Raw genomic sequence first — 14,190 nt, forward strand, 5'->3', positions numbered from 1 at the left:
TCAAAACAATTAACATTCAATTACTGTTCGGTCAATTATAAAAACAAACAAACAAACAAAACATAGCCATAGTTGTCATTAAACTACAAAATGATGCATGTTGCTTTCGACACTTAATCTTGACAAATGTTAATTCAATACAAACACATTGATGTCAATAAAATGTGTTTGCAGCTAAAATTAATGAATTTGTGAATTTTTCAAAAGTGTTCGTCCTCTCTGTCCAACCCTGTATGTGTATATATATATATATATATATATATATATATATATATATATATGCATCTGTAAATATATATATATCAATGTGTGTCAGTGTGTAAATATATATATATACATATATATATATATGCATCTGTAAATATATATATATCAATGTGTGTCAGTGTGTAAATATATATATATACATATATACATGCATACATACATACATATATATATATATATATATATATATATATATATATATATATATATATATGTGTGTGTGTGTGTGTGTGTGTGTGTATTTTCATACACTGTTTTTAACATTTTCATTTTAATATCAGAGAATGTGTGATAATCAGTATGTAACAATACAAAGTTCATACAAAGCTTTATACTTTAAATATATTTTATCATCAAAGAATGTATATATGCATTTTATTTCTCGAACTGTTTTTTAACATTTTTTATTATTCTCAAAGACTTTTGATAATCTTTTTCTAAAAAAGTGAAACCGGTTAAGTAAATAAATATTTTTAAAAAATAAGTGCATTTTCAAACCTTCTTTCATATATATTTCTACTCGTACGGTATTCCACAACTTTACTTTATTATATATATATAAATATATATATATATATATATATATATATATATATATATATATATATATATATATATATGTATATATATTTATACAATGACACACATTGATAGATATAAATATATTTCTATGCAGTGACAGTACAGGAATGACTTTTCTTTAAATTCTCTCGACTCAATGGATTACTTCTCTCGCTGCTTTCAGAAGGAACGAATTTGGTCTGAATTCATTCCAAGGGAGTGAACGACGTTAAACGTAATTGAAGACCAGATGGTAAGTTAAGATATCCGAACTATTAAATTATTTATAACTCGTCAATTGGGTTGGTGAGAATCATTGTTGTTTAACCTCAAACGATAGCGCAGATATTTAATTGGAAGTAGTCTGTCTGTGACCATTATGTCTTGTTTTTGTACCTAAGACAACATTATTTAAAAATGTGGAGTGTATGTTGTCAGATTTGGCTGCTATTTCATGTAGATAAAATGACCACATAGAGGGTCCCTCAAATAAAGATGTTGAATTTGGTTATGGCTACAGAATAGACTCACTTTAATCGATAACACGACACCCTATCAATTTTTCCAACTAACTCTACGGAGACAAACTCTCCTGTAGATAAATATGTAATCTCAAATGGGTGAAAGAAAAGAAACTTACTTGAATGTAATGGGGCTTCAGAACAGTGATATCTAAATGATTGGGAACAGTAGGCTGAGTTCGAGATTAGTTTTGTCACTTGAATGTAAGAGGCGTAAATGTAAGTGAATTCAACTGTAGAAGTCTGAAACACACGATTGAAATATAAATTATATATATATGAATTATATATATATATATATATATATATATATATATATATAGACTTACAGATTATAAAATGCAGTTAGCCATAAAAAGAGTTAAGAGTCTATAAGATAAAAGTTTGGGTGTTACTAATCCATTTAATAATCCAATGGCCGTTTCTTGGGAGTCGGTTGTCCAGCCATATGGACACCACCTCCTTCACCAGGGAAACTAAATTTCCAAAACGGCTCACATGTCCTGTGTTTTTCTGATGGGAATTGCTTACTGAGTGTTTTTATAGAGCTGTATGCAAAAGGCCTGGGAGTGGAAGTGTTTCTGAGTGGTTATAGGAGAACATACAATGCATGATAAGATAAGGCTTACTGATGGCTCGATAAGAAGAGAGTAAGAGGAGGGGGGGGGGGGTTATTTTTCAGAAAAAGGTTCAATTGGTATGGGAGCGGGTTTTCAACTCTATCCAGAATCGTAAATGCATAAGTGTTGAGTAAAATCTGTTTGCAAGAGTACTCAACGTCGGATGACTTATTTAATATCGAGTTGTGTAGGCGGAGGTATATATGTATGTATATATGAATGTGCATATATATATATATATATATATATATATATATATATATATATATATATATATATAACTATATATATATATATGTGTGAATGTGTATGTGTGTGTGTCCATGTGCGCGTGTATGTGTCCGAGCATTGAATCTTAAAGGTCAGCTAAGGACAATTACATGTGTTACCAACCACGAAGAACAAATTAACAGTAGAAAGAAAGAAATTACAAATCTCTTTAAAATGGCAACCACTTTAACAGTAGCAGAATCACCATCCCACTACATCTACACATTTAAAGCAGTTTGCCAATGTCCCTTCAACAACGACACACCCTGATAATCTCGGTGATTACTATTAAACTCAGGTCATGACAAATGATGTTCTTGAAGCTGAGGATTTTGAACTTACAGAGAATATTTACAAATCGCCTGAGGAAACACAACTAGATCTCATAATGCAAGGAAACAATTACATAATCAAGTATCTTCACACCTGGAGAACTAAGTTACGTGGAAACAAGTGTAGTGAGTAAAATAATAAATCTCCAATTTTTTCAATTATCTATTCACACACGACAGATACCCAAACTCAAACTTGGAAGTACGTATAATACTACTCCTGGATAACAAGGTTAAATCTGAAGATGGACGAGCTTTATACTGTATTCTACTACATTATTAACAGAATATACTATAACTATATATAGTTATGGTATATTCTTTCCTCTTTTTTATCTGTCTGTCTATCTATCTATCTATCTATATTCAAAATGGAGACGAGTACTAACACTCGTATGAGGCACGCTTGAACAATTGTGAAGATCTCTTTACATAAAACCGTTGGTTGCCTCCTTAATCCACAAATAAAGTCTCTCTCTCTCTCACTCACTCTCTCACACACACACTCTCTCTCTCACACACACACACTATCTCTCTCTCACACTCTCTATATGTATATATATGTATGTACGTGTGTATGTGTGTGTGTGTGTATAGGAAAATAAGTTTTTACATACGAGTAGAAGTATAATGGAAAGAAAAAGAGTTGCAAATGCAATTTAAGAAAATTGTATCAATAGAGCAGTTAGGAAATGGATTTTTAAACCTGGGTACTCGTTTCTTCAGAGGTACGCATGAAAAATTACAAGGATATACGAAGTCTGTAAAAACACTGGAATTTTGAAGTAATATCAACGAACTAAACCTAACGGATTTGCATCGAAACCACGTGAAAAGATTTTTGTTTTTCCGATCCACTTATTGCCATGGACAAAGGTTTTCACCAATGTTTATTAACCAAAATTAATTTTCATACCAGACCGATTCTCGATTTAGAATGATATATAGGTGTGGCTCTCTAAAACTTAGCCTAGAATCGAGTTAGTTGCTAGATAAAGCCGAGCTTATGCCTCTCATCAAAAATGTAACATTAAATTAAATGAAATTGATTTTTCATGTGGTCGATCATCCAACCCCAGTATTTGATGGTATTCTCTCAACTCTGGAAAGATGAACGACAAAGTTAAACCACGGCGGAGTTTGAATTAAGTTAATAACAAATAATAGTACATTACTAATGTCTGTTCTATAATACGTAACCATTTGACGATATATTCTTTACACAGGATACTCCGGCACTGCCGGATATGACGAAGCAGTGTAGTGGTTATATATAGTCAGTACCAGGTGTTGATGTGGCTGCGTGTATATTATTACAAGAGTTCATATAGAGACGAAGAATAAATTCAGGACCTGTATATTTACTACATAAAATATATATTTTATTTACTGGTCGATGATGATACATAAACAAAATCTAGAATCTAGTTGAATGAATTAATCTATGCAAGAAAGTTCAGAGATAGAAAATGTAGAAATAACAGCTAAGTGGTGGTTTTCAGTCATGTGGTGCAGAGAAATAGACGGGCATTGGAATGACGTGGCTGGCTTTAAGTCTAATCAACTAAGAAGCGAAGAGCTAGGTTAGCAAGCTGTTTTTATTAATGGAATCCTAGACATTCTAGAAACTTCCAAGAGAAACGCTAAACTTCTTGACTAACTAAGAATCATGTCTCATGACGCAGATGCTTCGAGAAACTTAGTAAAGGGAGGTTACTCTATAATCTTTCTTGCAAGGGAGAACATTCAACTATCTAACTACCGCTACAGGAGTATCAAAAATATAGGTCTAGGGACTTTTGCACTAGATTTTGGAGGAGAAGCTTTTCAAGGAATCCAAATTATATTTCAAAAACTATTTGCTGAGAAACACTTGAATGAAGGCTTAGCGAATCAAAAAGTAAACATGACTTGCATTTAGAGGCTCAGTTCATGGGGTTCTATGAATTCGACTAGATACTGGTGTCACGGCTTATGGAAAGTTATAAGAATGTTGTAGCCTACGTTGGACTCAGTACAGGGATCTAATGAAGCATGTTGTTTTATATTGGTGGCATTATTGCTAATACATTATCTACGGGGTAAGTAGCCTATGTTACTTGGATACAAAGTATTGGTGCGATGATGCGAACCACCAACTTCTCGATTAGTTGTCTTGTACCTTACTAACTCAATCCTTTGCACTTCACTTTATGATAATTATTTCTAAGATTGGTACACAGCCCTAATTTGGAGAAAGACCCAGTTTGAACTTGTTTACTTCATCGACCCAGGAAGGTTGAAATACAAAGTGGACTTCGGAGGAATTTCAACTTAGATATGCAACTGTGATAACATCAAGCTTTTTGACTGTCACTCTAACGATTCTGCCAATCTATCGCAGTTTTACAATATTTACTGTAGTTTTGTTTAATAATGAAGGAATAACATACTATATTAGTCAGGTGGTGGTGAACAATTGTCGATCCATACGGGGGTTGAACGATCATCTGACAATAGACCGGAAACGGTTGCAACGCACCTAAACACATTAAAAGATACATTTTCAAATTTGAGAAAATTACTAAATGTTCTTAGCAGGTCAATTATTTTCATTCATGGAATTTAAAATATATGAAGTATATTTATGAAAGAAATTAAGAAGTGATGATTAAAATAAATCTGTCTACATTTATATTGTTATTCTCATATATAAACAGTAAATAATAAATTAGCTGGTGTGTGCAAAGATTTATCAAGCTGGGATTAATTAATTAATTAAAGGAACAATAATTAGCGATGATCAAAATAAGCAGTGTACATTTATATTTAACTCGTTCCTGTGCACTCAAATGTAGATAGAACTTCGCTGCGGTATCTGTTTCAAAAGAGAAATACTTTCTATACACAATATGTGTAAAAATACACTAAGCTGGGTTATGATTGACGTCGTCGGATTGTACGACGTGTTTCTGTGTCATTACACTTCATCAGCTCTTAATCAACTAAGAACTAACGTGCTTACTTATAAACAACAAATAATAAATTTGCTGGCGCGTGCAAAAGTTTGTTAAGTTAGAATTAGTTAATTAGGTAATTAATTAATTAATTAATTAATTAATCAAAGCACTCTAAGCAGTGATAGTATGAATAAAATTATGTATATAAATTATGTATAGAGTTAATATATTTGTTTACACTCAAATGTGGAAATATCTTTGCTGTGGTAACAGTCGTCTTAGAAGAGAAATTCTAATAGACGATGATTGCGTGAAAACACCAAGCTGGGCTATGAATGGCATAACCAGAACGAAGAACACATTTTTCTACTGGGAATATTTTCATTGATTTTGAATACCTATTCAACCCATTCATGCCCAATGTATGTCTGAAATGCATACCTAGCAGGCTCAGAAAAAAAAAAGCGTTGTGTGTTCGTTTTATTACCTTTGTGACCATCAACATCAATTAAATATGTATAGGATTTGTCAGACCCGGTATTTCGGTACTCGTTGCAGGATGGCCTTATTCCTGTCAATAGATACAAAACACAATTATTCATGTAATTAGAGATTTACAAACATGTAGTCAGGAAATGTAGGGTACATATGAGTTTAATACGTGTTTTTAGTTCCTAAAATTACTTCCTTGCAAGACTGAACTTTTAATGTGTTGGGTGAGTCTAGTTATCTATACAGATCCTTATTCCTTTATTCCTTAGTCAATGCCAGCATCTCAGGACTCTGGAAAGGATGGGTAAAATTACACTAACAACCTATAAGAATCGACAGAATTACTAATCAAAAGGCGATATGCATTAACTACATTTTACCCCATTTGCTAACGCATTTACTATTATATATATATATACTGTTGTTGTTGGCACTCCGTCGCTTACGACGTCCAGAGTTCCAGTTGATCCGATCAACGGAACAGCCTGCTCGTGAAATTACCGTGCAAGTGGCTGAGTACTCCACAGATACGTGTACCCTTAACGTAGTTCTCGGGGATATTCAGCGTGACATAGTGTGACAAGGCTGAGTCTTTGAATTACAGGCACAACAGAAACACGAAGTAAGAGTGAGAGAAAGTTGTGGTAAAAGAGCACAGCAGGGTTCGCCACCATCCCCTGCCGGAGCCTCGTGGAGCTTTTAGGTGTTTTCGCTCAATAAACACTCACAATGTCCGGCCTGGGAATTAGCACCCAGCAAGGTTTAGGCATAAACAAAGTTTAGGTTAGTTAAAATATGTTTGTGGCTTATTTCAGCTGCTAAAAAGCAAATTTACTTCAGTTACCGTAGGGAAAATTTTCTCTTACGGTAAAAAGGTGTAAGAATACCATATCTGTTCAGTGTCGCCATCTATGAGGATTCCTAGACATCGATGTTTCAAGCTCCTTACATTTTATCAGTGGAAAATACTTAAGAGAGGCAACTTTGAACAGATCTCATGAAGTTATAGCATTATCTAAAATACAGTCAACAGCATTGACTTGTTTCCGCGAATAGACCGCCAGGTTGTGGAAATTACCGAAATATTAACGTTAAGTAGAGTTTTAACCATAAGTGAAAAAATTTCTCTACGGTAACTGCAGTGAATTAGTCTTTTAACAGTTGAAATATGTCACAAACATATTTTAACTAACCTATACTTTGCTTATACCTAAACACTGCTTGGTGTTGATATTTCTGTAATTTCCACGACCTGATCTATAAAATCAGTCAGCGTTGTTGACTGTACTATAAATAAAGCCAAAGAAGATCTGTTCAGAGTTGCTTCTCTTAGGTATTTCCCATTGATTAAGGCTAAGGAGCTAGAAACTTCGATGTCTGGGGAATCTTGATAGATGGCGTCACTGAACGGATATAGTGTTTTTACACCTTTTTACCGTAAGAGAACATTTTCTTCAAGGGAACTGCAGTGAATTAGCGGTTGAAATATGTCACAAACATATTCTATGTAACCTAAACTTTGTTCATTTTATCTATCTATCTATCTATCTATCTATCTATCTATCTATCTATCTATATATGTATGTATGTATATACTGGGTCATCACATAAATAATGCGGTTTTTTATACTTCTCTTATTTTCCAAAATTAAGATAAACAAACTTCTTTTTAAATATAAAATATACTCTCCTTCATTTTCTACAATGCTCTTCCATCTATCTGGAAGACTTGCAAGCCCCCTCTTCCAAAATTCACTTGTCCGTGACGAAAAATACTCCTCCAATACTGTTCTGACCTTGTCTACAGAATTCATATTTTTTCCGTCCAATTGATTTTGAAAACTGCGGAATAGATGTCCGGCGAATATGGTAGGTGAGGCATCGTTTCCCGTTCAAACAACTCCAGCCTTTCGAATGTCATCTAGGCTGTGTGTGTGGCTGAGCATTATCCTGATGGAAGAACATCTTTCGCTTTGAAACCAATTATGGTCGTTTTTCTTCTAGCGCTGAATTGAATGACTGCTTGAATGACCGAATACAAGCTTTCGTGCTAGTTCTTCAATAGTTACGATGGGATTTTCTTCCAACAGGGTTTGCAGGACGTTTTCGTCGAGCTCTACATATCTTCCAGGATGAGGCTCATCTTCTAGGCTATAGTTTCCGGCTGGGAATTTCTGGAATCACCGTTGACACTGGCTTACGCTTATTGTCCGATCCCCAAGTACTGCATTAATATTCCTGGTACTTTCCGTTGCATTATTACCTTTATTGAACTCATAAAGCAAAATATGCCGAATATGCTGTTTTTTAATTTGTAGCTTTGAAAAAAATAACTTAAAATCGAACTGCACTCTTCATAATTTGCACTAAGAATAAGGACAAGGTAAAATTACTATATACATTAATATATCCACTAATCACTTCTCCTACATCTCTCACACCATGAACTCTTAACATACTCCTCAACATTCTGAAGAGATCTGCCAAACCATTGGCCAGATTGAAACGTGCGTAAATGACTATTACATAACATCCACTATGACTCATTACATAACCTCAACCTCCACAATGACTCATTACATAATTTCCACATAATAAAACAACGGCTAACTAGCCCAACAGAATTGCTTCTTCTTGTATTTGTTGCTCCATTCTCCACATAAATATAATTATAAACTACGGTTTAAACAATAAATTACCTGTTTCTGGATGCCCTCTACCCAAGACGGTACCCGCACAGGTGATTCCCAGGAGTGCCTCCGGACTTAAACATCCCCTGGTTGCTTGGATGCTTCAGACTACCCCTGAAGGATTGAGGCAAGCCTATCATTTACATATATATATATATATATATATATATATATATATATATATATATATATATATATATGCATGTGCGTATGTATATGTGAAATTTAATTTTATTTACCAAATTGATGCTGTGAACATTTCAAACCACCTAATCTGAACATCGCTTTGCCGCCTGCTCGTTTTGGGTTGAATGATAAACTCTGTATTGGAAGGTTGGTTTTATCAGTTATTATACCGAAGTCCTCTCTTTCTTTGCCGTCTAATATATCACAGTTACAGTTAGCCTCTTCTTCTTCACAAGATTTCAGAATTCCACACCCACACATTCCATCAACACCCATTGCTCCTGGCCAGTAGCTGTTGACATTGTCATGACCGCCAGTCCACAAGGTTTTATTATCTAACATTAGTGGGGAATTCTGCAAAGAAAAGTATAAGAGAAAAAAATTAGTAGACACAGAGGTAATAGGTTTAAAAGTACATCGCCAGGCTTTTTAGAATTAAGAATTCAAAGAAGTCGAAGAGACAAGATATTTATCAATGACTGTGAACCCGACAGGATATGTTTTGTTTCACCCGAATGGTTTGGCGAGCGATAAGCATTCTAAAAGTGGCGGTATGGTAAGAAGTTTGCTTCTAATGTCACCTTCGGCAAGGGTGTACTATAGCCAGGGGCTGACCAATGCCTTCTAAGTGGATTTGGTTGTCGGGATCTGGAAGAAGCCTCTTGCATATATATATATATATATATATATATATATATATATATATATATATATATATAAGAGAGAGAGAGAGTGAAAGAGAGAGAGAGAGAGAGAGAGAGAGAGAGAGAGAGAGAGAGAGACCACCTTCGAATTTGAATGACCATGGGATTGCACTTAGAAAGTTACACTTCGAAGCACAAGTCCGCGCAAGGTTATTTGTAGAAGACCAGTAGTCGCCCATGCATACCAACCTCCCCTCTCTGCGCCACCGATACTATCCATAGATAGGACACAGCAACCTCCTGAGCAGACCGAGTACAGATATGAGCAGCATATGAGAACCGGTATTAAGGAAGGATAGGAAAATATTAGATTTATAAACCCCAAAATTCACTCCATAATTGCCCACGGGTATATGGCGTAGTGGTTAAGAGCGCGGGCTACTAACTCCAAGATTCCGATTTCGATTCCAAACAGTGATCTGAACAATAACAACAACAACAACAACAATAATAATAATAATAACATCGAAAAATACCTTTGGAATGAGAACCCAGGTTCGAAATTTCCCCAAGACACCTGAAGAATGCTGGAGGGTATATCAGCCGAAACATTGTGTTAACAACAAACAAGATGAGGACAAATATCCGTCAAATGTAAATAATGTAAATAATCTAAATAATGTACAGAGTTGAAATGTCTGATTTTTCTTTTCAGCGTTGAACGTTCACCATCCTATTTCCATTGCACACACACACACACACACACACACACAAACATTCACACACCTCCCTTTTACATACACACACATATACTCACACAGAGTTGAAACGCTGATTTTTTCACCCCTTCCTTTCTCATTCATATGTTGTGACGGAGACAAACAAGATACGCAACACACTCTTTGCCACTTCCTTTCTCTCATTGCTATTACTTTCTCTCACTCCCCCTCAGTCAGGGCTATTACTCTCACTATTTTTCCTTCACTGAATTACTATTTTCTCTCCTCTCACTTCACTTATGCAACTCTTTCTCCTACTCCGTCCTACGTGATTTTGAACACACACATACAAATATATAAAAACACTACACTCATTATTATATTAGGAGATTCCCCTAAACCACTACTTACCACTTCCTGCATTGCATCCCCACCTTCCCACCCTCCTAACTACCCTCCTATATCTCCTCCTCACAAAAAGTACTTAATACTACTCCTACCCTTGATATTAACCTGTCAACATCTACCGCCTCCCTATTCACATCCCTCTATTCAATTTCCTACACCTCTGCATACCATGGCACTCCCTCTCCAGCACAAACCCTGTTCATTTGCCCCACTAACAACTGCTATATTGATCAAACAACTCCCCTTCTATCTTCCCTTATACCTCTCTACATACTTCAATAATCCTTTAATAATCTACCTCAGCCACTGAACCAGTCAACATATTTCCCTCAAATGATGGCTATTCCCTTTTTCACTATCTCAACCATTAATTCTATAACCTTCATACAAACTAACACAAACGTTACCATTCACATACTACATAAACCACCCTCCCCTCTTCCTCCTACTTTCCACCTCTACTATCTTAACTCCCTACTAGTCTCCTTATTAACATCTAACACTTGAAATTTATACCCTCCTTTCATTATTCTCTATCTCAATATCTCCCCAATTCTCCCCCCTAATACACTTAGCTCTCCACAAAATCATTCCATCTTAAATCTCCTTTCTTTCAACACCTCAAATATAATGTTTCTTCCTTGAAGACGGAGGCTCGTAACATCCGACGATGGAACCAATTTACAATAATTAATTTGGACCACCGAGCTCTCAGAAACAGCTGTTGGGTTTGTAGTACTCTTCTTCAACCCCTTTAATTCTTGATATCGTTTTTATTCTGTGTTAGTTGAACCTTTTTGTATGTAAACATATACATTTTTTATTTAACTCATTTAATATTCTTTGTACATCGACCTACCTACCTACCTTGCTTATCCTTACATTTACTCCTCTCTCTCTCTCTCTCTCTCTCTCTCTTTATATATATATATATATATATATATATATATATATATATATATATATATATATATATATATGTAGAAGCGTGACTGTGTGGTAAGAAACTTGCTTCCCAACTACATGGTTCTGGCTTCAGTCCCACCTTGGGCAGGTGTCTTCTATTATAGCCTCAGGCCGACCAAAGCCATGTGAGTGGATTTGGGAGAAAGAACCCGAAAGAAGCCCGTCGTATATATATGTATATATATGTGTATATAAATACATATATATATATATATGTGTGTGTGTGTGTGTGTGTGTATGTGTGTGTGTGTGTGTGTATGTATTTGTGTGTGTGTGTGTGTGTGTGTGTGTATGTGTGTGTGTGTGTGTATGTATTTGTGTGTGTGTGTCTGTGTTTGCCTTCCCCACCTCCATTGCTTGACGACCAATGCTGGTGTACTTATGTCCTCGTAACTCTGCGGTTCGGGAAAAGTGACCGAGAGAAAAAGTACTAGGTTTACAAAGAATAAGTCCAGGGGTCGATTTGTTTGACTTAAACCCCCTTAAGGCGGTGTTCCACTATGGCCACAGTGAAGTGACCGAAACAAGTAAAATAATAAAAGAATGTATGTATGTATATGTGTGCGTGTGCGTGCGATAACGCGTCTTTGTGTCTGTTTGTCCCCTGCCACCAGTTGATTACCGATGTTATCGATTCGTTTGACTAAAATTCTTCAAGGCTGTGCTCCAGCATGGCCGCAGTCTGAATGACTGAAACAAGATAAAGGATCTTTATTCATGTTCCGTAACTTATTGAATGTTTGAGATGCAACCGAACACGTTGTCTTTGAGTAGGGTCTAAAAGTAGACAGATTCTCAAGGTTTCTCATTGTTTTCTTCAGATTGTATTCAAATTAGCGTCGGATAAAACCTACTCCCCCAAAACAAAAACAGGCTTTAACAGGCTTCCACATAGTTTCCGTCCACCATATTTTGTTTTCAAGGATTTCCTTGTTCCGAGTCTATGGTAAAATATGCCAAATATGCCAGGCAATTGGATTGAACACAAAAAGATAAATTCTTGGCCGCACAATCGTTCCTGCTCACATTTAACTTTGAAAAACTTTCATCTTGTATTTTTTAACTTTCTCTTGTTTCAGTCATTAAACTGCGGCCATGGAAAACTTATAAGACAAGTCTTTGAATGACCGCTGGCTGGCACGTCCAAAATGTGACCTGTCGAAGTCTGGTTGACGGAGACTGCGGAAATATGTTGAAAGTACTGTTTTTTGCTTTTGGTCAGCTGGTAGCGTTCTGATGACTATGAGTTAGGGAACAGGTATAAATGTAAAGATGTTTTAAACGAAACCCACTTTATTACAAGCCTTTGGTAAATTCTATTGCCACATCTTTGAAATGATCTCAATATATTTAACTGCAGCTACACGCTAACATGCCATAGCTACGAGCTAGATATAAAAGCGCTATTAATTAGAAATTGTTAATTACCTTACATATATATGACATGTCCTGCATGCAAAAATGCGATGAATTGATTAACGACGCAATCATTTCCTGTTGCATATAATAGTTGATGTCGAAATCATGTGTAACAACTTCTTTTATGGTAATCCTATAAAGAAATAAAACAAAAACGTGTCAGATTTGTAAAGAGGATTAAAGGATAAATATTTATTGATTAGCAGGAGACCAATCCTGCTGCAGTTAGGGGTAAAGGAAATCCACTCCTGTATAATTTAGAAGAAGAAATAGGCCGTCTAACATCTATGTCTGACAATCATGAGTGAAAAATAGATTGAAAGGAGTATTAACCGGGAACCAAAATCGTGTAGAAAAATTAGTTAATTAAGAAATGTGTTAATTACAATAAATGTAATTGCTACAAAGGCACAGAATGGATGAATAGTTAAGAAGTTAGTTTCCAAGCCAAGGGTCCAAATCCGATCTCCCTATCTGGCATCTTGGGAAAAAACTTAACTTTCTACAGCCTTGAGTTGACCCATGTTTTGTAAGTGAAATTCGGCAAGTAGAAACTGCATGGCTGTTTGTCGGGTAGATTGTGCATGTAATTCACAAAAGTATAGCATTATCACACATGTTGTCACACCGGTTTTGCTAGATAATTATATTAAAGGTAGACGCATCTTTGAAATGGCCAGAAATCAACACAAGGGACATAACTCCGACAAGCTTAAAAAACAACCATGTTTTGTTGTCTTTTCCGATTTGCTTGTCTTCCATGACAGGGTTCTTTCCTCCACGAATTCCGTCCGCTCTGTTTTATAACTCTGTGACTCAAACTGGACGAGGCGTTTTCCAGTAGCTTTAGAAAATACAAGACAGTCATTGGTGGAGCAGTTTTGATCACTGGCTGTGTGGTTAAGAAGTTCGTTCAAAGACCACCTGGTCTCTGTTCAGTTTTGTTTTGTGCGGCACCTTAGGTAACTAGCTTCCACTATAGCCCTAGACCGACTAACGTCATGTCAGAAAATGTGGAAGGCGACAGCTGTATGGAAGCTCGTTATACACAAACGCACACATGTATATGCCTATGTGTTTGTGTTTTTGTGTCAGTATTTATCACGGCTTACCAACCGGAATTGGTTTGTTTATATTTGCATAACTTAGCGACTCG

General features: G+C 35.6%; 1 protein-coding gene across 1 annotated transcript in view; it reads right to left on the reverse strand.

Annotated features, from left to right (window-relative positions):
• LOC106875361 (uncharacterized) overlaps positions 1-14,190 on the reverse strand; it is a 208,057-nt gene that overhangs the window by 85,224 nt on the left and 108,643 nt on the right. Inside the window, exons 28-32 of the mRNA XM_089348409.1 lie at positions 13,044-13,167; positions 8,932-9,232; positions 5,998-6,081; positions 5,004-5,092; positions 1,469-1,592 (exon numbers count right to left, since the gene is read on the reverse strand). Of these exons, the coding sequence (XP_089204535.1) occupies positions 1,469-1,592; positions 5,004-5,092; positions 5,998-6,081; positions 8,932-9,232; positions 13,044-13,167 (722 nt within the window). The remainder of the gene's footprint in view (positions 1-1,468; positions 1,593-5,003; positions 5,093-5,997; positions 6,082-8,931; positions 9,233-13,043; positions 13,168-14,190) is intronic.

Source organism: Octopus bimaculoides, chromosome 3, assembly GCF_046866305.1.
Source record: "Octopus bimaculoides isolate indiv1 chromosome 3, ASM4686630v1, whole genome shotgun sequence".
Lineage (NCBI taxonomy): Eukaryota > Metazoa > Mollusca > Cephalopoda > Octopoda > Octopodidae > Octopus > Octopus bimaculoides.